At 36.2% G+C, this 26941-nt stretch overlaps 1 protein-coding gene across 1 annotated transcript in view; it reads right to left on the bottom strand.

Annotated features, from left to right (window-relative positions):
- ATRX (ATRX chromatin remodeler) overlaps positions 1–26941 on the bottom strand; it is a 281996-nt gene that overhangs the window by 144319 nt on the left and 110736 nt on the right. The window contains 7 exon segments of the mRNA XM_031660872.1: positions 10406–10642; positions 12408–12510; positions 15155–15248; positions 21258–21298; positions 21300–21398; positions 21489–21519; positions 22620–22753. Coding sequence (XP_031516732.1) covers positions 10406–10642; positions 12408–12510; positions 15155–15248; positions 21258–21298; positions 21300–21398; positions 21489–21519; positions 22620–22753 — 739 coding nt within the window.

The following is a 26941-nucleotide window of genomic DNA, read 5'->3' as shown; positions in this document are numbered from 1 at the left end:
AGGTAGGTGAATAGCTTGAGCTCAGGAGTTTGAGACCAGCCTGGGCAACATGGTGAAACCCCACCTCTACTAAAAATATATTAAAAATTAGCTGGGCATGGTGGCACACGCCTGTAGTCCCAGCTACTCGGGAGGCTGAGGCAGGAGAATCGCCTGAACCCAGAAGGCGGAGGTTGCAGTGAGCCAAGATCACACCACTGCACTCCAGCCTGGGTGACAGAGCGAGCCTCCATCTCAGAGAAAAAAAAAAAAAAAAAGTCCAAACACTGAAAATATGAACACAATGAAAACAAAAATAGAAGATATTTTTAAAAACTAAATGGAATTCCTAGTGATGAAAATTATGGTACACTGTAATTCACTAAGTGGATTAATATCATAATAGTGCAGAAGAAAAGATCAACAAAACTGAAGACAAAGCAGGAAAAACTATCCAAAATGAAATAGACGGGGGAAAATAAGAAACCTATGGAACAATATTGAAGAGCATAATATGTAAGTCTCAAAGAAAAACAGAACAGGAAAAAATTACTTGAAAAAAATAATGATGTGAACTTTCCAAAAAATTTGACAGAAGCTGGATGTGGTAGCTCACACCTGTAATCCAAGATCTTTGGGAGGCCAAGGTGTGAGGATCACTTGAGGTCACAAGTTTGAGGCCAGCCTGGGCAACACAGCAAGACCTTGTTTCTACGAAAAACTTTTAAAATTAGCAATAGGGCATGCCTCTAGTCCTAGCCACTCGGGAAGCTGAGGCAGGAGTATCTCTTGAGCCCAGGAGTTTGAGGTTACAGTGACCAATGATCATACCATTGCATTCCAGCCTGGGCAACAGAGTGAGACCTTGTCTCTACAACGAACGAACAAAAGTTTGATGAAACTATAAATTCACAGATGCAACAAGTTCAAGGAATCCAGAGCAGGATAAACAAAGAAAATAAAAATCTTCAATTTCCGAAAGCCAGGCATTAAAAGAAAATCTTAAAATCACTGAAAAATCTTTTAAAACTATCTTTTCAAGAAATAAAAGGTGCATGCAGAGGAGCAAAGATGAAGGAAAAAGGAGAAAGATAACAAACAAAATGTCACAAAGAAGTAACATCTTTAAAGAGATTTCTTAAAAGTATCAGTTTAGAATTCTATACCCAGGGAAAACAACTATCAAAAATGAAGAGATTAGCTTGCTCCTGTACTTTTAGCTACTCAGAAGGCTGAAGTGGGAGAATTGCTTGAGCCCAGGAATTCCAGGCTACAGTGATCATGTTTCTGCATCATTCCAAGCTGGGTGACAGAATAAGACTGTCTCCAAAAAAAAAAGAAAGAAGGGAAAATGTAGATATCAACAAAACAATAGACTAGGAAGCTCCAAGCTCTAGTCACAACACAGAACTATTTTAGAAACAAGTAGAAACTTTCTGAACCAACTTTGTCAGAGTTCTGGAACATAGTCAAAGGTTTACAGCAACCAAGCAAATATCCAATCAAGAAAACAACATCTTAGCCAGGCATGGTGGTGAGCGCCTATAGTACAAACAAGTAGGCCTAGACAGGAGGATCACTTGAGCCCAAGAATTTGAGGCTAGCCCAGGCAACATAGCAAGACTGTGTCTCTAAAATAATGAAAAAGAAAAAAAGCCACCTTGAATACAATAGGAACGTTTTACAGCATTTTTACTTGCCCTTGCCCCACCACATACCAGAAGGTGACAGTTTTAGTCTCAAAGCAGCAGCACCCTGTTTTCCAATATCCTCCCACAAACCAGAGGGAGCAAAGCAGATGTTATTTACAAATTATTGTGTAAATGTCATCTAACCTGTCTGAAGGATACTTGAAGGACTGACATAAGGCTCTCATCTTTTCTTCACCTAACTCAGAGCTCTGGTGAGAAAGACAGCAAGAACAGCTTTAACACACATACACACAACAATTGCAACGTGATGACAGACCCATAGAGGCCTGGGGCAAGGCATTACAGGAGAACACACCCGAAACACCACCTAAGGCACAAATAGCTGGAGATAGGATACTTTTGGAATTTTTTTTTCCAAGATACAGGGTCTTGCTTTGTCACCAAGGCTGGAGTGCTGTAGTGTAATTATAGCTCACAGCAGCACTGAACTCCTGGGCTGAACTAATCCAGACACCTCAACCGATCCAGTCACCTCAACCTCCAAAGTAGCTGGGACTGTGGGTGTGCACCACCAGACCCAACTAGTCTTTATTTTTGTAGAAAGAGTGTCTCACAATGTTGCCCAGGCTGGTCTCACACAACCGGGCTCAAGCTATCCTTCTACCTCAGCCTCCAGAGTAGATGGGACTACAGGTGATGAGCCACCACACCCAGCTGCTTTTCAAATTTGGGACACTCAAAAGCAGCCAGGTATATAGGATAATTCAGAAAGCCATATGTATGTCCAGGCAAAATACATGCTCAGAAAAGATCTTCATTAAAATCTTAAGTTATCCCCTCAGGCTTATCTTTAGGTTTAGTGGAAGCCTAGTTATGGATTAAAGGAGTGCACCAGCATAGTCAATCTACAAACAGAGAGAGCAGGCATTTTAAAAAAAAACAAAACAAAACACCTTTTTTTTTTTTTTTTTGAGATGGAGTCTTGCTCTGTCGCCCAGCCTGGAGTGCAATGGCACAATCTTGGCTCACTGCAACCTCTGCCTCCGGGGTTCAAGCAATTCTCACGCCTCAGCCTCCCAAGTAGCTGGGATTACAGGCACGTGCCACCATGCCTGGCTAATTTTTTGTATTTTTAGTAGAAACAGGGTTTCACCATGTTGGCTAGGCTGGTCTCGAACTCCTAAGGCAGGTGATCTGCCTGCCTTAGCCTCCCAAAGTGCTGGGATTATGGGCACGAGCCACCACACCCAGCAGACATTCAAAAAAATCTTTCAAAACATTAGTTGAACATGAATGACAGGAACAGAGACTTCAGTGATGACACACAACAAGAACACTCTTTGAAAAAATAATGTGGGGGAGTCTTAAAACAATAGGTCTACTACAATTTATATATATTTTAAAACCCCAGCAAACCCTTGAAAAGGGAGAGAACCTTATATGCAGAGTTACCAAGTTATAACAGTCAAATGCCCAATATGCAATTTTTTAAAAATCACACGAGTTGACGGGTGCAGCAAACCAACATGGCACATGTATACCTATGTAACAAAACTGCACATTGTGCACATGTACCCTAGAACTTAAAGTATTAAAAAAAAAAATCACAAATAGGAAAATATGGCCCAATCAAAAGAGGATTAATAGCAGATTTGAGCAGGCAGAAGAATCAGCGAATATGAAGATATTAACTGAAATCATCAAGTCTGAAGATCAAAAAGGAAAAAAAAACTAAAGTGAAAAAAGAAAAAGGGATGCAAGGAAAACCATCACGAGTATTATGAGAGTCACAGAAAGAGAAAAGAAAAAGAAAGAAGCAACAATTATTTGATGAAATAATTGTGGAAAACTTCCCAAATTGAAGGAGAGAGACTTAAATCTACAAATACAGGAATGAACTCAAACTGGAATAAACTCAAATACATATAGATCAAAACACATTACACACAAACTGTCAAAGGCCAAAGACGAAGAGAATATTGAAAGCAGCAAGAGAGAAGCAAGTCAACACATACAAAAAATCTTCAATAAGATCATCACCTAATTTCTCATCAAAAACTTAAGAGGTCAGAGGGCAGTGTGACAATATATTTCAAAGTGATGAATGAAAAAAAAAGTAGCTGAGAATTCTTTTTTCTTTTTTAAAAAATAGACACAGCATCTCACTCTGTCATCCAGGCTAGAGTGCAATGGTATAATCACAGCTTACTGTATCCTCGAACCCCTGGCTAAAGCAATCCTCCAACCTCCCAAGTAGCTTAGACTACGAGTGTGTGCCACCACATCCAGATAATTTTTTAATTTTTTGTAAAGACAAGGTCTCACTATGCTGCCCAGTCTGGTCTTCAACTCCTGGCCTCAAGTGATCCTCCTGCTTGGTCTCCCAAAGTGCTGGGATTACAGGGGTGACCTACTGTGCCAGGCATCAGCTGAGGATTCTATAACCAACAAAATTATCCTTCAAAATAGAGGAACAAGTTAAGACAATCCTAAGCTGAATGAATTTATTAAAACTAGACCTGCCCTATAAAAAAATGCTTCCTAAAGGGAAGTCTTTGGGTTGAAATGAAAGGATGCTAGAAGTTAACTCATAGTCATATAAAGAAATAAAGATCTCCTAGAAGATATACATACAGGGGCAAATACAAAACCTAGTATCACAAAATTTTGTTTCATAACCTCACTTTTTACTTTCTTTAGGATTTAAAAGACAAAATGATAAAATACAATTATGAATAAATGTCACCATTCACAACATGTATAAAAATGTGATTTGTGACATCAATAATTGTAACAGAGTCACCACATAATATGCAGGGGAATGGAACTGTGGAAGAGTAGAACTTTTGTATGCCACTGAAGTTAAGTTCATATCAATTCAAGTAAAACTCTCATAACTTTAGAATGTTACATGTAATCTCCATGGTAACCACAAAGAAAATACAGAATATACAAAAATGAAAGTGAGATGGAAATCAAAATATGTCACTGCAAAAAATTAACTAAACACAAAAGAAAGCCGTAATGGAGGAAATAATGAACAAAATAGTAGTAAGAAAACACAAAATGGCAGAAGTAAATCCTTATTTATCACTACTTACCTCAAGTGTAAATGAATTAAACGCCTGGATCAAAAAGACATAGACAGACATAATGATTAAAAAAAACATGATCCAAATACTGGTTATCTAAAAAAGATTCACTTTAGATCTAAAGACACAAATAGACTGAAAGTGAAAGAACGGTAAAAGACATTCCATGCAAATAACCACCAAAAGAGAGCTGAGATGACTATATAGACATCAGACAAAATAGACTTTAAGTCAAAAACTATTACAACAGACAAATAGGAAATTATGTATTGATAATACAGCCAGGTTCTCAAAAAATGTAATTATAAGCATATATACAACAAACAACAGAGCTCCAAGACATATGAAGAAAGCACTAAAAGAACTAAAAGGAGAAATATACATCAGTGTAGTGTGGGAAAACTAAAAAAAAGGGAGAAACAGTTGGAGACATAAATAGCTCAACATCAATAAATGCGTAAAACAAGTAGACAAAGATCATTAAGGAAATACCAGACTTGAATAACACTATAAACCAATTGGAGCTGGCCACAGTGTTTCATGCCTGTAATTCCACCACTTTGGGAAGCCAAGGCAGGAGGATCACTTGAGGCCAGAAGTTCAAGACCAACCTAGGCAACACTGTGAGACCCTGCCTCTACAAAACAGTTTTAAAAAATTAGCTGGGGTGGTGGCATGCACCTATAGTCCCAGCTACTCAAGAGGCTGAGGCAGGAGTATCACTTGAGCCCAGGAGTTTGAGGCTACAGTGAGCTATGATCACGTCACTGCAGTCCGGCCTGAGCAACAGAGCAACAGAGCAAGACACTGTGTCTTAAAAAAAAAAAAAAAAAAAGACCTAACAGACATATAAAGAACACTCCACTCAACAATGGTAGACCATACATTTTCTCTCAAGTGCACCTTCTCAAGGACAGACCATATGATCAGGCACAAAAAAGTCTTAATAAATATAAAAAGACTGAAGTATCTTTTCCAATCGGAAGGGAATGCGACAAAAAATCCATAACAGAAGACAACTGGAAAAAACACAAATATGTGGAAATTAAATAAGTAACTAAAGGATCAAATAAGAGATCACAAGGGAAATTAGAAAACACCTTGAAACAAATGAAAGTTAAAACACAAAATACAAAACCTATGGGATGCAAAGAAAACAGTACTAAGAAGAGGATTTACAGTGATAAAGGTATACATTAGCAAAGAAGAAAGATCACAATCAAGAACCTAACTTTACACTTTAAGGAACCAGAAAAGGAAGCACAAACTAAACCCTAGCTAGAGAATAAAAGGAAATAATACAGATTAGAGCAGGGACAATTACAATGGTTGATGGATGTATAGATAAAACAGATATGTAATAAAGCAAGTACAGCAACATGTTAAGAAATGAAGAAGCTACATGGTAGGTACATTCGTGTTCACGTTTATAATTCTCTCCATATATTTACAAATTTCATGATAAAATTGTGGGGGAACAAAATTACTAGAAAAAATAATGAGAAAATATATACCATGTATTATTCAAAAACAAATCTACACAAGATTTGTGCATTTCATTTTAAGTAAATTTCCTTTTACATAAAAAGGAAAACATAAATATTGAACTTTAGCTAATGATACACATGCTAAAGCATTTGAGATAAATGAAATGATGTATGGAACTTACTATGAAATGCATAAAAAGATGTACTGATGGATAAAGATTAGTACATAAATAGGAATGTAATAAGGCAAATATGAAAATGAAAAAAATCTAGGAAGTAAGTTTATGGGAAATCAATGAAATACTTTCAACCTGGCTGTAGAAATGAAACTTTTCCTAAGATGTTGGAAAAGAAAGATGATGTCCTTATGTTATTATCAAACACAGCAGACTTCAGGTGAAAGAAAATTACCAGATAATACAGAGTCACATTATATGTTGTTAAAGGGGGAATTAACCAGAAAGATGTAATCCTAAATGTATATGTACCTAACAAAACAACTTCTAGCAAACATGAAGTAAAATCTGAGACCTACAAGGAAAAAGAGATGAATTAACAGTTATAGTTGGAGACATCAACACTCCTCTAATTGGAGAGAATACCATTAAAACTATAGAAGATCTGAATATAATCAACCATCAATATAATCTGATCAAAATTTATAGAATATGTCACCTAACAACAGCAGAATATAAACAATGAACATCCACCAAGACAGATCATATTCTGGCTCATAGAAATTAGAAAAGATTCAGAGCAGAGTAAAAATGAACACAAAATACCAAAATTTGTAAGATGCAGAGTTTAAACAGTATGCACAGTGGCAAATTTTATACCTTTAAAAATGCTATGTTAAAAAAGATCCAAAATCCACCTTAAGTAGCTAGAAAAAGAAGAGAAAATAAGTCCAAAGAAGGATAAACACAGTAAAAATAAGAACGAAAATCAATGAAATAGAAAAGGGTCAAACAATAGAAAAAAAATTAATAAAATCCAAAGCTGGGTTTTCTTTTTTGAGATAGTGAAATTGTGAAATTTTTGCACAGATTAATCAAGGAAAAAAAATGATAAAACACAAATTTCTAACAGACACAATAAATGACAGAACCTACAAAGTAAAATTTACATAAATAATTTGACTACTTAAATGAAAAGGAAAAATTCCTTAAGGATGAAATTTACCAAAACAGACCTAAAGAAAAAGAAAAGATCTAAATAGTTCTACATGTATTAAAGAAATGGAATATGCCAGGTGTGGGGGCTCCCAACTATAATCACAGCCCTTTGGGAGGTTGATGGAAGAGGACCACTTGAGGCCAGCAGATCAAGACCAGCCTGGGTAGCATAATGAGACCCAATCTCTAAAACAAAAAATTAACCAGGTATGGTGGTACATGCCTGTTGTCCCAGCTACTTGGAAAGTGGAGGCAAGAGGATTGCTTGAGCCCAGGAGTTTGAGGCTGCAGTGAGCTATGATCACACTACAGCACTCTAGCCTGAGAGATAGAGGAGACCCTATGAAAGAAAGAGAGAGAGAGAGAGAGAGAGAGAGAGAGAGAGAGAGAGAGAGAGAGTGAGAGAGAGAGGAGAGAGAGAGAGAGGGTCATTATGCCAACATTACTTGAAACTACATTTACTATATGATATGGCTTGGCTGTGTCCCCACCCAAATCTCATCTTGAATTCCCACATGTTGTAGGAGGGACCCAGTGGGAGGTAACTGAATCACGGCGGCAGGTCTTTCCTGTGCTGTTCTTGTGATAGTGAATAAGTCTCACAAGATCTATAGTTTTAAAAAGAGGAGTTTCCCCGCACAAGTTCTTGTCTGCCACAATGTGAGATGTGCCTTTTGCCTTCCACCATGATTGTGAGGCCTCCTCAAGCCACGTAGAACTATAGTCCAATAAAACTCTTTGTTTTATAAATTGCCCAGTCTTGGGTATGTCTTTATCAGCAGCATGAAAATGGACTAATACAATAGAACATCAAAAACCATGAACTACTTGGGGATAAATCTTTTAAAATATGTACTAGACCTATACAGTGAAAACTACAAAACATTCCTAAGAGAAATTAAAGAGAAGGTAAATAAATAGAGGTACACTATATTCATGTAATAGGAGACGAAACACTGTTGAGATGTCAATTCTGGCCACACTACAAGAAAGAGTCAACAAAATTCCAATAGAAATTCCACAGGGATTTTTGTAAAAACCAACAACATAATACTATGTGGAAATGCAAAGAACTGAGAATACCCAGAAAGATTCTGAAAAAGTGGAACAAAGTTAGAGGAGCTGTACCACAAAAAGGGGACAACCAGATTTAAAGTACCTCTTAATGAGATGCAAAAGGAAGTACTATTACTGTCCATGAGTATTTCTACCAAAAAAAGAACTGAATCTAAATCTGCTCGGGACTCTAGATCCTATTACTAGTTTATAGGAAATATAGATGCCAATGAAACTGTACTACAGGGATGCAAATAACAAAACTCAGAATATAGAAAATTTTACAAAACTAATCTGTTTTCTTAAACAAATGAACTGTAAGAATGGGTAAAGAAAAAGAAAGAACCAAAGGGAAACTAGGTTAAAATTAGGTAAGAGATTTAGCATTCAAATACAACAGAATATGCAGATGGCCCTTGTTAAGACCTGATTCAAACCAACTATTTTTTTTTTTTTTTGAGACTGAGTTTCGTTCTTGTCACCCAGACTAAAGTGCAATGGTGAGACCTTGGCTCACTGCAAGCTCTGCCTCCTGGGTTCAAGCAATTCTCCTATCTCAGCCTCCCAAGTAGCTGGGATCACAGGTGTGCACCACCATACCTGGCTAATTTTTTTGTATTTTTAGTAGAGATGGGATTTCACCATGTTAGCCAGGCTGGTCTCCACCATCTGACCTCAGGTGATCCACCCACCTCGGCCTCCCAAAGTGTTGGGATTACAGGCATGAGCCACCACGCCAGGCCCACACCAACTATTTTTTAAAACTACTATGTGAGCCAATGAGAGAATTCAGTGTAATAATGCTACTGTAGTAATGTTTAAAATACTATTATCTTTTAACAATACATTCCCAACTATTTATAAACAGAATATGATTTCTGAGATTTGCTCCAAAATAATCTGAAGGAAAAAGAATAGATGAAACGGCCGGGCATGGTGGCACTCACTCCTGAGTATGTAATCTCACATACTCAGGAGGCTGAGACAGGAGAATCACTTGAACCCAGGAGGTGGAGGTTGCAGTGAGCCAAGATTGCGTCACTGCACTCCAGCCTGGGTGACAAGAGTGAAACTCCATCTCAAAAAAAAAAAAAGATGAAACAAGACTTGTACTGTGTTAGTAACTGCTGAAACTGACTTCATAGATCCAGGGAGAATTATTACACCATTCTCTCCACCTGTGAATTTGAAAATTTTTGTAACATAAAGTCCATTTAAAAAACTGAAATCTTTTATGGATTTAAGAAGTAATTTTGAAACATTTCTCTACCCAAAATACAACATAACCATTTTGGTGATCATTCAAGAATCTCAATTCTTTCCATGCACTTAATTAAATTAATAAAGCTTAATGACTATTTTGAGTTGCATGAAATAGTGACAGTAGGAAAAATCAACTGCAACTAGAAATCCTGTGGTTGAGGCTGGTCACGGTGGCTCACACCTGTAATCTCAGCACTTTGGGAGGCCGAGGCGGACAGATTACTTGAGGTCAGGAGTGCAAGACCAGCCTGGTCAACATGGTGAAACCCCGACTCTACTAAAAAATACAAAAATTAGCTGGGTGTGGTAGTGCATGCCTGTAGTCCCGGCCACTCGGGAGGCTGAGGCACAAGAATTGCATGAACCCAGGAGGCAGAGGTTGCAGTGAGCTGAGATCATGCCACTGCAATCCAGCCTGGGTAACAGAGCCAGACTCCATCTAAAAAAGAAAGAGAAATCTGTGGTAGATTACAGCATTCTACTCTTAAAATGCTGAAATATATTGAAGTCATATACCAAATAAAATAAATCATTAATAGAAATAAATTAAGGCTGGGTGTGTTGATTCACGCCTGTAATCCCAGCAGTTTGGGAGGTCAAGGTAGGAAGATCACTTGAGCCCAATAGTTCGAAGCCAGCCTGGGCAACATAGCGAGACCCTGTAGCTACAAAAGAAAAAGAAGAAGAAATAAATTAGTCACCTCTCTCAATTTTTCTCGCTCACGCTCCCTCTCAGCAATACGTTTTCGCCTCTCTTCTTCTTCCTTAAGAGCATTTTGTGTTTCTGTTCTCAGTTTATCATCTTTAAGAATCTTCCGAATTTTCTTTCTGCCTTTTCCAGGAGACTTGGAATCATCATTTTCATCTTCTTCTTCTTCCTCCTCCTCCTCCTCCTCCTCCTCCTCTTCTTTTTCCTCCTCTTCCTCCTCAGAATTACTCTAGGGAATTTAAACAATTAGAGGTCAACAGTACAAAGTCATTTAATTTATCCATTTCATATTCCATTAATTAATACACCAGGAAAAGGTGGAAGAAAACATGCTGAAAACCTTTAGAATTATATTTAGCAATAAAGAGTAGTATTAAAAAAAAAAAAAAAGTCTTTGGCCGGGCACAGTGGCTCACACCTGCAATCCCAGCACTTTGGGAGGCCGAGATGGGCAGCTCACAAGGTTAGGAGATCGAGACCATCCTGGCTAACACGGTAAAACCCCGTCTCTACTAAAAATACAAAAAAAAAAAAATTAGCCGGGCGTGGCGGTGTGCGCCTGTAGTCCCAGCTACTCAGAAGGCTGAGGCAGGAAGATGGCGTGAACCCGGGAGGTAGAGCTTGCAGTGAGCTGAGATCGTGCCACTGCACTCCAGCCCGGGCCACAGAGCGAGACTCTTTCTCAAAAAACAAAACAAAACAAAAACTCTTCAACACCTATTAAAAAAAAAAAAACAACTCAATTAAAAATGGGCTACCGACTAGAATAAACATTTCTCAAAAGAAGATATAAGCATATGAAAAGATGTTGAATATCACCAGTCATTAGGAAAATACAAAGAAAAACCACAATGAAATGCCACTTCCCACTCATTAGGATGTTTCTTGTTGAAAAAGAAAGAAAGAAAAAGAAACAAAGGAAGTGTTGGCAAAGATGCAGACAAATTGGAATATTGGTACATTGCTAATAGGAACGTCAAATGTTACAGACACTAGAGAAAAACAGTGTGGAGTTTTCCAAAAGTTAAACATACAACTACTATATGATGTAGCAATTCCATTTTTCCATCTATACCCAGAATAATTAAAAACAGGGACTCAAACAGATATGTAAACACTCATATTCATAGCAGTATTATTCAAAATAGCCAAAAGGTAGAAACAACCAAAATGCCCATCAACAGATGACTGGGCTAACAAAATGTGGCACACACATACAATGGAATATTATTTGCCTTAAAAAGGGAATGACATTCTGATACATGCTACAACATGGATGAACCTAGAAAATATGTCAATGAAATAAGCCAGACACAAAAGGACAAATATTGCATGATTCAACTTATATATATGAGGTACTTAAAATACACAAATTCATGGAGACATAAATGAAAATAGAGGTTACCAGAGGATGGGGGATAGAAGGGAATGGAGTTAATGTTCAATGAGTGAAGAGATTCTGCTTGTGAATATAATTAAGGCCACTGAATTGTACACTTTAAAATATTTAACAAGTTATTTTTCAAAAGATAAATACCCCTCTGGAAGAGCACTGTGTTGACGGAATCAAACATATTTCAGACACCTTTTACTTTATGTAAGCCTGCGTATATACAAAAAAACTCAAACTGGCTAATTTCACTACATGATTTATTCCCATATAAGTCATCATTCAGGATAGTATTTTGTCTTCAGAAAACAGAACACTCACATCACTACAAATATAAAATCATGAATTAGAATGGCTTAAAATTCCATTAGAAATTAAGGAATAGGAAAAAAACTGATAATGTCAAATTAATACTTTTACATATATATATATATATTTATATATATATACACACACACATACACAATAACCAATCCTTCCCAAGTGTAAAATGTAAATAAGCCAGTAGAATAAAATGAATGAATGGAACAGAGAGGTGATAGCATGATTACCATAGTCTACTGTACCAGTTATAATTCAAGTACGTGGTAAATGTCATTATTACCTTGTTTTCACTGGATGAATCTTCTTGAACCTTAATACGTCGCCTTTTCTTTTTCTGTTTATAGCTCCGCTGATTTTCTTCCAACTCTGCTTTCTTTGCAGACCTGAAGAAAATTTAAAACACAAAATAAACTATTTCATGATTAACTTCCATCGATAAGTTATGTACTATTTTAAAACTGTTCTACCTCTATATGCATTCCTAAAAACAAACAGGGAAAAAAAAATCAGTAGGTTAAAAATGGATATTCCAGCAGAAGCATAACCCTTCATTTTAATCCAATGATCAACAATTTACAGTATCCTGAGGGCAGGTTTGTTATATGAGTAAGAAGATGCATTAAAGGACATTAAGACTATTCTTCTAGTATAAAATACAAACAGCCAGTAGACATACTAAAAAACATTCATCATCACTAAAAAAAGCAGATTACAAATTTGAACACCGTTTTCTTCATAACAGGCCACAGAGATTTAAAAACACAGTAACAACTTTTGGTGAGAAAAATATTTCTGGGTTTAGAAATTTGTACACAAAGCTACATTAATCCAGACAAAATAACTACTGTCAGTAAGGATGTGGAGAAAGTGAAACCCTGTTCACTATTAATGGAAATGTAAAATGGTGCTGCTATTATGGCAGTTCGTCAAAAAATTAAAAATAGAATTACCATGCAATTCCTTTTCTGGGTATATACCCAAAAGAAATGAAAGCAGGAACTTGAAGAGATATTTCTACACCCATGTTCAAAGCAGCATTATTCATGACAGCCAAAAGGTTACAAATCAAATGTCCATCAACAAATAAATTGACAAACAAAATGTGGTATACAATGGAACATTAAGCTTTTAAAAGGAAGAAAATTCTGAAACATGACTCAATATACATGAACTTGGAACACATGATGCTAAGTGAAATAAGCCAGTCAAAAAAAGACAAATACTGTATAATTCCACTTATATGAGGTTCCTAGAGTAGTGAAATTCATAGAGACAGAAAATAGAATGGTGGTTGCCAGGGGCTTCAGGGAAGAGGAAAAAGAAAGTGGTTTAATGAATAACATTTCAATTTTGCAAGGGGAAAAGGTTTTGGAGACTGGTTCAAAAAAAGTAAATGTACTTAACACTACTAAGCCATACACTTAAAAACGGTTAAGAGGAAAATAAAAATCCCCAGTAATACCATGAAAGAAAAAAAATGGTTAAGATGGTAAATGTTATGTGCATTTTACCACCATTAAAAATAATCATTAAGGAAAGAATGAAGTACTGATACAGGCTACAACATGGATGAACCTTGAAAACATTACACTAAGTGAAAAAAAAATCCATGAAAGGATATATATTATATGAATCTACTCATGCAAAATGTCCAGAACAGGCATATCCATAGAAAGTAGATTTTAGTTTTTATTAGAGTACGAGGGCATGGGGAATGGAAAATGACTGCTAATAAGTACAGGATTTTTTTCTTGGGTGATGGAAACGTTCAGAAATTACAGAGTGGTGTTTTTTGCACAACTTTGCAAATACTCTGAAGACCACTGTATTCCACAGTATAACATGTTGAATTATATCTTGGTTTAAAAAAAAAACTCTCAAGGCGGGCGCGGTGGCTCAAGCCTGTAATCCCAGCACTTTGGGAGGCCCAGATGGGTGGATCACGAGGTCAGGAGATCGAGACCATCCTGGCTAACACGGTGAAACCCCGTCTCTACTAAAAATACAAAAAATAGCCGGGCGAGGTGGCAGGCGCCTGTAGTCCCAGCTACTCGGGAGGCTGAGGCAGGAGAATGGCGTGAACCCGGGAGGCGGAGCTTGCAGTGAGCTGAGATCCGGCCACTGTACTCCAGCCTGGGTGGCAGAGCAAGACTCCGTCTCAAAAAAAAAAAAAAAAAAAAAAACTCTCAACGTATCTTATCATTTTCATTTTATATTGACTTAAAGTATAATATATTGCTATACTCTAAGCACAACCTGGTAAGTATTAACCTAAAAAAATCTCAAATGTTTTAAAACTTACAAATGCAGATAGACACCTTTGTAGACATATATACACAAACACACACAGATTGTTCATTTGATAAACTGTAGAAAGATTATGTTATTCTGGGGGAAATAAAGAAATTGTAGTAGTAGCATTATCTAACATACCATACTAAGAAGGAAGCCAAATTTTAAATTACAGGTAATCTAGATCAGTGACTGTTCATGTTACAAGACCAAACATATCATTATTACTGTAGTACTCCTAAAACCGATAATTTATATATCGAGCACTTACTATTTGCCAGGTAGGTACTGTTATAAACCTTGTACATGTATTGTCTCATTTAATGCCCACAATAGTCAGTCAAGTATATTGTAATCCCCCACTTTACAGATGAGGAAACTGAAGCATAGAGTATTTATACAAATAGAAAGTAGAAAAGCCCAGAGTTAGACTGAGGCAGTTTTTCTATAAAGCCTCTTCACTATTACCCTACAATTTCCCCCATAACAATAAAAAACTGCAGCCACGAGTAGTTTTGCAGACTGAAAATCTACCCAGGTTAGAATACACAATTCAACTACACATAAAATATGCTTAGATTCTTTTTAAACTATTAAGTATAACAATTAGTTTCAAATCAAAATATTATATATTGCACTAACTTAACTTTATTGGTAACAGTAACCATACAAATCATTTGAAGGCATGGTCATTCAGATTAACTCCTAAAATTTTTAAAATATCAATTATAATACCTTGTTCTGGGCCGCTGTTCATCTTCAGATTCACTGACTTCTTCACTAACTCCTGATTCCTGAAAATCAGAATCTTCTGAATCTTCACTGCTCACTTGAATTTTAAAAAAATACATAAAATTATTAATTATTTTTTCAATAGAAACCCAATTCACTTAATTTACCAATGACTTGACATTAAAACAGAGCATTATAAGAACGTCAGAGGTATATATGTGAGTGGATAATACATAATACAGAATATATCAGTTAATGCTTTACATGATATATATAAATAAAATTCAAACGTATTTCAAATGTAATTATAAAACTGTGGTTGTACATTAAAATATAAGTATCAATTATATATGAATTGACAAAATAAGAATAAATTACCTGTCAATAAAATATATGTAATTACCAAAGGTAAATTAATGAAAAAGAAGTTTGGCTATTCAAAACAAGCAAGGTAGGCTGGCCAAGATGGAATAAGATTACAGATTCTCTCCTCCAATGATGACACAACCGAAGAACTCGAAAAGGGAAATAATAATAATAGGCAGATTGGAGACTGAAATCAAAACTTGAATAATAACCCCTCTACAATTGGTGGAGGGGAGACAGCTGTGAGTGCATATGGTTATTTTCTTTCTTTGTTTCCTGGTTTTGACCAGAAGGCAGGCTAAATTCCAAAGGTATGCAGAGGGTACTGACAACAAGACTGTGAAGAAAATCCCTATTTCTAGCCACAACACCAGGAAATCAGGTTCTACATGTGGAATCCTCAATTTTTTTTTCTCACAATTAATGCAGTAATGGAAGCATATAAAACTCCAGGAGAAAATCTCTTTTTGGCCAGAGGAAGCAGCGCAGAAAAAATACAAGATAAGCTTAGAACATCTTATAGTGCCAGAAAATAAAGCAGTGTTCAAACATGGACAGGCACATGTTGAAAGGACACAAGATTCAACTTGAAGGAGCTCCCAACAACCAAAGCTAGAACAATTTGAGTAATAAAATAAATGGTACTATTGGATTATAACTGGTAAAATAAAAATCTATAAGTCATATTGATATAAATAATGCAATAAATAAATAGGGGAAAACAACTCTTCCTTACAATTACTAAATGTGGAAGTAATGAAATAAACAGAAAATTACAACTAGGCAAATACCACAGTACTAACGGCTTCACCCAAGATGAATACTAAAATTAGTGGGCTTAAGTATGATAAGAAACAGAATATATGCATGGTCACAAAGTATCTCCCGATAAAATACTAAATATACACAGAAAAATAATGTCTTCTTCTTTACAGTGGAAAAATACTAGCAGACACCAACTTAAGCAAGTAACAAAAGTTAATCGTGAGAGTAATAAGACATATTGATGGCTGGGCATGGTGGCTCACCCCTGTAATCCCAGCACTTTGGGAGGCCAAGTTGAGAGGATCACTTGAGCCCAGGAATTTGAGACCAGCCTGGGCAACGTAGGGAGATTCTATCTCTACAAAAAAAAATTAAAAATTAGCCAGGCATGATGGTACACACCTGTGGTCCCAGCTTCTTGGGAGGCTGAAACGAGAGGATCACTTGAGCCCAGGAGGTTGAGGCTGCAGTGAGCCATGATCGCACCACTGTACTCCAGCCTGGGCAACAGAGTGAGGTCTTCTCTCAAAAAAAAAGACATACTGACATCATCTATTCTTGGTGTCATGCACTGAAGACACAACATCACTTCTGTGGTATTCTGTCAAAATGCATAATAACCTCAATTCAATCATGAGAAAACATTAGACAAATACATATCAAGGAACAGTTGAGAAAATAAGGAATCAACACTCCACAAGTGTCAAGGTCATCAAAGGAAAGACTGAGGAATTGTCACAGACTGCAGTAGATTAAGGAGACATTATAATTCAATGCAATGTGAGATCCTAGATTGAATCCTAAAGCAGAAAGAAAACATTAGTGGGAAAACTAATCTCTGAATAAGATCTATAGTTTACTTCAGAGGTCATAAAACGGTTTATGTAAAAAGCTTGATAGTAAATATTTTTGACTTGTGGACAATATGGTCTCTGTTGCAACTACTCATCTCTACTCTGCCATTGTACATATGTGAAAACAGTAAATTAATGAATATGGCTGTGTTTCAATAAAAAGCTTATTTATAAAAACAGGCAGAGGATCAGATGTGGCCCACAGGTGCAGTTTGTAAACCCCTGGCTTAGTTGATAGTATCGTACCAATGTTAATTTCCCGGTTTTGATCATTGTACTATAAGGTATTAAATCAGAGAAGCTAGGTGAAAGATACACAGAACTCTGCACTATTTGTGTAACATTTCTGTAAATATAGAATTGTTTCAAAATAATTTTTAAAAAATCTATCATAACCTGAGATCAGAATCAAAGTTCTATTCCAGTGAAAAAATGGGAGAACATAAATGCTAACAGAAATGCTATAAATGGGAGAACATAAATGCTATATAGAATATGTGGGGGGAGAAGGGAACAAAGAGTTATTGTTTAATGGTTAAAGAGATTCCATTTGGAATGATGACACGTTTTGGGGACAGATAGAAGTGATGGTTGCATTAAAATGTGAATGTACTTAATGTTACTGAATTGTACACTTAAAAATGGGTAAAATGGTAAATTTTATGTTATGTATATTTTACCACAATAAAAAAAACGAATAGTTAAGCAACTGGAAAGCTGGGAGAATATCAAAAACACACATATATCCCTGCATTCACACACAAAAAAATCCTGTAATTAAGTATAATTTTAAGCTTAGTATTAATTTTTCACCCAACATTTAAAAATTTTTGAAATCTACCAAAAATTTGAATTATTGAATGAACACTTGTATGCCTTATCCTAAATTCACTTATTATTAGCAGTTTACCACATTTGCTTTTTTCTCTCTCTCTACACACACACACACACACACACACACACGCACACACCTTTTCTTACACTGAACCATGTGATATTAAATGCGGATGACACTTTACCCCTACGCATAAGGATACTACCCTACATAACTAAATACCATGATCACATCTGAAAAAAAATTACTATCATCTAATAAAAAGGCAATATTTACAGTTTCAAATTGTCACTAAAATAATTTTGTAACATTTTTCTAATTTAGGAGAAAATTAGAGTTCATATGCTGCACTTTGTTCTTATGCCTCTTCAATGCATTTCAATTTAATTCAACTACATTTAATAAGTAGACTATTCACTATTGATTTTTCCCATCTCTCAATTCAAATTTCCAAATAATATAGGAACACCAGAATTTACAAAACTCAGAAAATCATGCAACTTCAACTATATATCAACCACTATGATCATAATCCATATTAGAAACACAAATATGATGGGATTTTAGAAGTTTACTCTCTCCTACACAAACAAAAAACAACAACAACAAAATCACCTGGGTAATAAATTATCTACAGAATCAGGCAGTAGAAACACAGATCATAGAAAATTCAGGTTTTAATAAAGCAAATCTCAAATGTAATCATATATAATAAAAGGGTCTATATATTGAACTAAGCCTCAGAAGCAAAATCAATATTGCCCCTTTTGTTGAAGAGGCACAGGAATCCATGTTGTGATATATATAACATGCTAAATCACACAGTTCCTTTATAGAATCTGTAAGAGCTTGCAGCCATATTGCAAAGAACTTTATAAGACAGGCCGGGCGCAGTGGTTCACGTCTGTAATCTCAGCACTTTGGGAGGCCGATGCAGATGAATCACGAGGTCAGAAGATCGAGAACATCCTGGCTAACATGGTGAAACCCCGTTTCTACTAAAAATATAAAAAATTAGCCGGGTGTGATGGCGGGCGCCTGTAGTCCCAGCTACTCAAGAAGCTGAGGCAGGAGAATAGCGTGAACCCGGGAGGCGGAGCTTGCAGTGAGCTGAGATTGCGCCACTGCACTCCAGCCTGGGCGACAGAGCGAGACTCCATCTCAAAAAAAATAAATACATAAAAAATAAAAATAAATAAATAATTTTTAAAAATGTATAAGACAAGTAGTCACAAAATGATGCACTATTATTTATTAACATGAAAATGTCCATAACATATATTAATTGTATATGAGTGTGGCAAGAACTCCCTCCTCCTCATCTTTAGTGAATAACTCTTGCCCAAAAGCCCTATAAATGTTTAGGATTCCAAGACTATGTCCTTAGCTTTCCATTTGTAAAACATTACAACTCCACTGAATAACCTCAACTATTTTTGTGATATTGTACATATACCATGAAAACTCTAAAAACCTGACACTCATTGTAGACTTTTCCCTTTCATATCAATTAAGAAGACCTAACAATTCAACCTCCTATAAGACTTAAGTCAATCTTCCTCTTCTCCAACAACCCCATTTGTTGTTATGTATATTTTACCACATCAACTACAGCAATACCTTCCAAACATTCAGTGCCTTCATTCTCACTGAATAATAAAGAACTAATCTAATCATATGATATCTTTGATTAAAATCTTTCAATAGGAAAAAAAGTGGTTATGCTGAGGTTGTGATTCTTGGGTGTTAGTAATCAACACCTTGTTCCTTGATCTGGGTGCCCTACGTTTTCATCAAGATGTCTACCTATTGATAACGTGCACTTCTTTGTACATATATTTCAAATAAAACATTTTTTAAAGTGGTGGTAATCCTCTATGATTATACTAAAAACTGCTAAATTGTATACTGTAAATGGGTGAACTGTGTGGTCTGTGAGTTATATCTCAATATAGCTGTTATACAAAAAGTTTAAAAATAAGGCCAGTACAGTGGTCCACGCCTATAATCCCAGCACTTTGGGAGGCCAAGGTAGGTAGATCACCAGAGGTCCAGAGTTCAAAAATAAATACAGTAATTTAAAAAAATACATTTTCAATGGCTCTGCATCCTTTAGAGCCTATTATATTTCCCAAACACTTACAAAAATGCGTTCCTATTCCTAGGTGGCAAAAAAGAGTTCATCTGCCATCCATGGGTTGGGTACTAACAATAGCCTTCAAAATTTACCCCTAGTCATCAAAAAGCCAAACAACAACAACAACAAAATTCTTTGTACTTTTTGTTACCCAAAATTCACAGGCAAAATTTACCCAAATTAATTGCAACTTCTACCCTCTACAGGAAAGCACTATGTTTTTGCAGTTTTATATGCAATCTTATACTTTCTACATAATGTTTATTTTATTAAATCATATTTATTTCTCTTTATAATCTAAAGGTTAAAAATATTCTTTGTGTCATCTAAAGTTTCTGGTTTATCTTCCCACTCTAAATTATTACTTTTAATCTCATGTGATAGTATACCTGTTGCCAGTGTACTGACATTTGCTTAATATAGTTGGTCAATTGTTTGAGTAGATATGCTTAAATTTCTTTCTTTTTTTTTTTTTTTCTTGGAGACAGAGTCTCGCTCTGGGGCCCAAGCTGGAGTGCAGTGGTGCTATCTCAGCTCACTGCAACCTCCGCCTCCCGGGTTCAAGTGATTCTCCTGCCTCAGCCTCTCGAGTAGCTAGAACTACAGGCGTGTGCCACCACACCCAGCTAATTTCTTGCATTTTTAGTAGAGACAGGGTTTCACCATGTTATCCAGGATGGTCTCAATCTCCTGACCTTGTGATCCACCCGACTCAGCCCCCCAAAGTGCTGGGATTACAGGTATGAGCCACCGTGCCTGGCCATATACTTAAATTTCATTACTATAATTAGTTTACAAAACCAGCATGTTTTTTTTTTTTGTTTTTATTTTTGAGACAGGGTCTCACTCTGTCACCCAGGTTGCAATGCAGTGGTGCAATCACTGCTCACTACAGCCTTGACCTTTGGGGTTCAGGTGATCCTCCCACCTCAGCCTCCCAAGTAGCTGGGACTACAGGTGCACACCACCACGCCCAGCTATTTCTTCTATTTTTTGCAAAGATGGGGTTTCCCTATGTTGCCCAGGCTGGTCTTAAAAGCTGCTGGAGCTCAAACCCAATCTGCCACCTCAGCCTCCCAAGTGCTAGAGGATTACAGGCATAAGCCACTGGCCTGGTCCAGTATCATTCTCTTACATTCAACGTCTTACCTTTCTTCTGTGTTTCTGTAGCAGCTTCTTTATACTCTTTAAACATCTTTTTCTTCTCCAGATTCTCCATCACTCACAGTCAGTTTGTGCCTCAAAAGCCTATGTCTGTATCTTGGCTTCTTAGATTCTTCAGAATCTGTAGATCAAACTCAGAATTGATTTGTTTTTCTTTTCTAAATGAAAATAAATCAATAAAACCTTCTTCAGTCTTTAAAATGTCTTGTAAATCTATCTGACTCAGAATTGATTTGATTTTTTGCTTCTAAATGAAGAAAATAAATCAATAAAACCTTCTTCAGTCTTTAAAATGTCTTGTAAATCTATTTTGCCTGTTGACAACTACTGCAACTTACGAAAAAAATCAGAGTTATACACATACTTTGGTATCATTGGTGTTATCAGGTAATCTCACACATCAGACTTGACATATTACTATTATTAAATATTGACTAAATATCACCTATATATTTATAGAACCTTTTATAAGGTATAAAATATTTTGCTTTGAAAATCATCTGTTTAGGGCCAGGCCTGGTGGATCACGCCTGTAATCCCAGCACTTTGGGAGGCCGAGGCGGGCAGATCACTTGAGTTCGGGAGATCAAGACCAGCCTGATCAACATGGAGAAACTCCGTCTCTACTAAAAATACAAAATTAGTAGGGTGTGGTGGCACAGGCCTGTAATTCCAGCTACTCGGGAGGCTGAGGCAGGAGAATCACTTGCACCTGGGAGGCAGAGGTTGCAGTGAGCCAAAATTGCGCTATTGCACCCCTGCCTGGGCAACAAGAGCAAAACTCTGTCTCAAAAAAACAAAAACAAAAACAAAAAACAAAAAATATCTGTTTATTGGCAGTAACTGATAAAATTAGAGTAACTTCCATAATTATTACAAGATATTCAAAAGAAGTCGTGGTAACAAAGTTTTAAACATTTTCATGAACTCTAAATGCCTGTATTAAGAGATTTCTTTTTTTTCTTCTTCTTCTTCTTTTTGAGATGGAGTCTCGCTTTGTCACCCAGGCTGGAGTGCAGCAGCACAATCTCGGCTCACTGCAACCTCTGCCTCCCAGGTTCAAGCGATTCTCCTGCCTCAGCCTCCTGAGTCGCTGGGACTACAGGCACGCGCTACCACACCCAGCTATTTTTAGTAGAAACAGGGTTTCACCATGTTGGTCAGGCTGGTCTCAAACTCCTGACCTCAACTGATCCACCCGTTTTGGCCTCCCAAAGTCCTGAGATTACAGGCGTGAGCCACCACACTCAGCCATAGTAAGATATTTCTTGGTCAGATATTCTTCAAAGACTGAATTAGTCAAGGAATCAAACTATGACATTATAAACTTCTCTTTGGGGAGCTCACCCTCATCTCCTGGGTTTTCTTCATTTTGTTTTCCAGTTCTTTTTTTCCCTTCTTCTGGCTCATCATCTGAAGATCCATCCTCATCAGAGGAAAGATTGGCTTTAATTTCTTCTAAAAGCATCTTCTTGGCAATTCTTGAGAGTAAAAAAACAATAAAAAAAGAACTATATATCTGGGGGTGAAATATACCAAATTAAAAACAAAAGCAGACTTCTTGGCATCAAAATAGAAATAAATGTGCCAATAGATTTTATATTGTAAATAAACAATTAGCAAAACCATGTTTTAACCTAAGCTATAAACAAAAACTTTTGAAAATGTTCTTTACACTTATTATTTCTCAATTTTATACAATTCTGCAATATACTGAAAACTCTGAAGGACATATTCTATTGACTATTTTTACTAATTGCAATTCGATGCTGGATAACCTTCCAATCCTCTATTTGCTTTGCTGACATCATCCTACAACTACAATGTCAGACAGGTCAACAATAGTAAATGAACTTGTTCAGACACATGGCATTCCAAGATAAAACTCCACGAGAGGTTTAATTCAACAGCAAAATATATTCTTGGAAAACCAATGTGTAATAAACCACTATATAATAACACCTTGCCTCAAACTAGAGGATGATAGTTTTGGACCTTAATTTCAATGTACTACATAAATTCTGTTAACCAGATGAAAGTATACACAAATGTTAAGTATTGCAGCAATAAATAATCTCTAATAATATTCAAGACAGGGGAAAGAAGGGATATGATTGCTATTAATTACATACATGGTAAAAAGAACACGAAGTACCATAAATGGGTTACTTTAAAAAAAATAGTGCAGTTGTTTCACTCACAACAAAATTTCTCAAGATGCTCCTCAAAGACCAATTTGCTAATGGAAAAAATCAATTACTAAAAGCATAAGAAAACACTACTTTTACTCCTACCATCATATGTTAAAATAAAATATATTCCTAGGAAATCTCCATGTTTGTACTCAAGAAAAATAACTGAAAAAGTAAGATAAAAGCAATCATACAGCTTTTGTGCAAGACAAGATGTTTTGATAAGTCTGGGTATCCTTTCAATACAAATTCACAAATCACAGTAACAAGAAAATAGTTTATAGGAAAGTTCAAAAAGAAGATGGCATGATCCTGACAGTCTGCCATGAGCTAATCTGTATGGGATAAACATGTTCTCTGCAATCAGGACTGACTCTCTAGCTAAGTCAAAAACTTGTAGCTGGGATGATGGAACATTTGTTATTTCTGGATCTGAAACCCCTCTTTACACTTCTTAGCACACACCCACATTTCAATGAAGAATTCATTCAATGGCAGGAGATATTAATGCATGTTAGCTGCCTCCTAAATTTTATTTGACAGATAGATTGCTCATTACTATTCTTATTCAAAGATGCATAGCAAAGGCATCTAAATAGACTGAAGCAAAATAGCAATCACTTCCATAAATGTTTATTATATGCCTTTTGGTGCTTTCTCCCTCAAACAGATGGATCAGAAATATTTAGACAACACAGAGAATCATCAATTGCTAAAGGAAGCCACAGATGCGTTTGCTTTTCTGAGGATTTCTGCCCTGATTTGTATTTCAATAAAGTGAAGATTAGACCACACCAATTTAAATCTTACTAAAGTTGAGCTATAAAGTTTTGCTCTTACATTTCTAGATCAATGGTTTGCACACTGTAAGCTTTTCTAAAATGGGACAAATACAGGGTTGCCAACTTTTCATTTTGCCAAAAAAAGAAGTTTCAGCCCAAATTCCATTTACTTTCATCATTTTATCAAATAAAGACTATTTACAACATACCCTCCCCAAATTAGGAAACAGTTTCAGAATAAAGGGAAACCCTTTAAATTGAAGAAATATATCTTTCTGGAAAAATTCTCTAAAATCATCTTTTTTTAAAAAAAATTTCAGCCAGGTGTAGTGGCTCACGCCTGTAATCCCTGCACCTTGGGAAGCAGAGGCGGGCAGATCACCTGAGGTCAGGGGTACGAGACTAGCCTGGCCAACATGGTGAAACCCTGTCTCTACTAAAAATACGAAAATTAGCTGGGTGTGGTGGCGCGCACCTGTAATCCCAGCTACTCAGGAGGCTCAGGCAGGAGAACTGCTTGAACCTGGGAGGCGGAGGTTGCAGTAAGCTGAGATCATTGCACTCCAACCTGGGCAACAAAACTCCGTCTCAAAAGAAAAAAAAATTTTCATGGATGTTTATTACAATGTTGTCTGCAACAGCAAAGGGTGAGAAAATGTTTAAACATTCAATATCAGAAACTGATTAAATAGTATTATCACATGATTATCCATAAGAGATAGAAATTAAAATGATACTCTAAATAAGATTAATATAGAAAATATTTATTAATATTAAGTGAAAAAGTAATTTATAAACCACAATATAGTTCTATTTTATATATAAAAAAAAAACTTCTAAAATTTGTATGTCCCTAAAAAAGACCAGAAGACTCTAAAATAAAATGTTAGCAGTAAATTTCTACGTCTGGCATAGCACTTTTTTTTTTCTGTTGGTATATATTAAAACCATCTTTAGTAATACTACACTGTCATTTCTCATGAACCAGAAGAAACTTCCTCAAACTAATATGAATAATGAATTTTGGGACGAATAAATATGTGTGTGTGTGTGTGTGTGTAAAATATATCAAGCATTGAACACTACATTAGAAATGGAAAAACATAGGTTACTTGCAAGTACAAGGAGATCTCATACCACTATTTGGGTTGAACACTAAACAGCCAACAAAAATACAATTCCTAATCTAGTTACTTGAAAGGCTAGTTCAACAACATGATTTCAGTTTGTGTTTACAAGTTCGAAAAAAGTCTTTAAAAAATTCTTATTAACTATAAAGATTTGGTTGTTAATTGTAGGAAATCACGTAATTTTTCTTCTTTCAAATCCTAGTCTCCAAAGAATATGTCTACTAAAAAATGGAAGGTCACAATATGTAAACCTACTTAATGCATTCTCAAGTTCTGGATTGTCATTAGACTAAGAAATGTGATGTACATGAGATAAGATACAATTGCATACCTATTAATAAATCATATAAAGTGAAATCAGATCCACATACTGTAGAATTACAACTTAGTGACAACTTTCAATAAGATCATAACATATAGAACAATCATAGTACATTCAGAAGCCGAAAAATTACAAACTTCAGGTCATTTTTCTCCAAATCACAAATTATATACAGAGTGATGGAGACTACCTGGCTAAAGGTTTTATTTTTGCTCTTTTAACACCTTCTGTCCAAAGGAAAACTTAATTTATAGCTATGTAAATTAAGCCCTAAAAAGAATAAATTGAATCATTTTGCATAAGTTATTACTGAAGTCCAATATGTCAAAGACCCAGTCTACCATAAACCTAGCCTATAACATAATAACCTACATTTCAAAATTAGAACTTAATTTAATGGACCTAAGGGCTGAGGCTGACCTTCAACCTGAGTAGTCAGCAAGCATGTTGAAGTGAGATGTGTCCCATCTACAAAGCCTGCTGTGAGATGCTTTAAAGGGAAACTCCACTACCTTAACTCTGGAGTCACGGGCCACAGAGACTTCAAGGATATCATCACTTGAGAACCAGCTGAGGCTGGCAAAGCATCATTTTGGAGGCCTCGGCTGGACCCATGCTGGTATGCATGTGATGGATGTATAGTCATGATCCCTAGTTGATTCTGTTTGCTCTGAAGTTTCCTTTCTTGAGGCTTTCCAGGACGATGTACTGCCCCTGGAATCTCAATGCTCAATATTACATCTTGGGGCAGGTGTAGCATCCAAAGCAGTCACGACTCTATCAGAAGCATTAGAGGCACAGGCCGTGCCACTCTTGTGGCAGAAAACCTGGGCAGAGCCAGAAGTAATGGAGCCACTCCTCCATTTTCCTGAAAGGGAGGGAAGGGAGAGGGGGAGAAAGCAAAACAATATGGGAGGAAGGGTAAAAAACCCACAAACAAACAATGATCGGAACTGGTGCATGAGAAAATAAATAGGACCCCAAAACCCACATATACTAAGTCTTCCAAAGTACATAATGAACACCAAGATAACACCATTACTAAAAGAAAGCACAAATAAAATAATAAGAAGTGAGCCCAACAACACAATGACAAACAAGCAATCGGAAAAACAAAATAGGAGAAAGCCAAGAAAGCCTTTATTAACTCCAATCCTATCTAGAAAGGAAAAGAGTAATGTCTCTTGTTTAAGCACTCAAACAGGAAAGGAAAGTAAACCACCTCTTGCTGAGAGGTAAATCA

This window comes from Papio anubis, chromosome X, assembly GCF_008728515.1.
Source record: "Papio anubis isolate 15944 chromosome X, Panubis1.0, whole genome shotgun sequence".
NCBI lineage: Eukaryota > Metazoa > Chordata > Mammalia > Primates > Cercopithecidae > Papio > Papio anubis.
The sequence above is the reverse complement of the archived record's forward strand: the minus strand, read 5'-3'. Positions and strand labels throughout refer to the sequence as shown.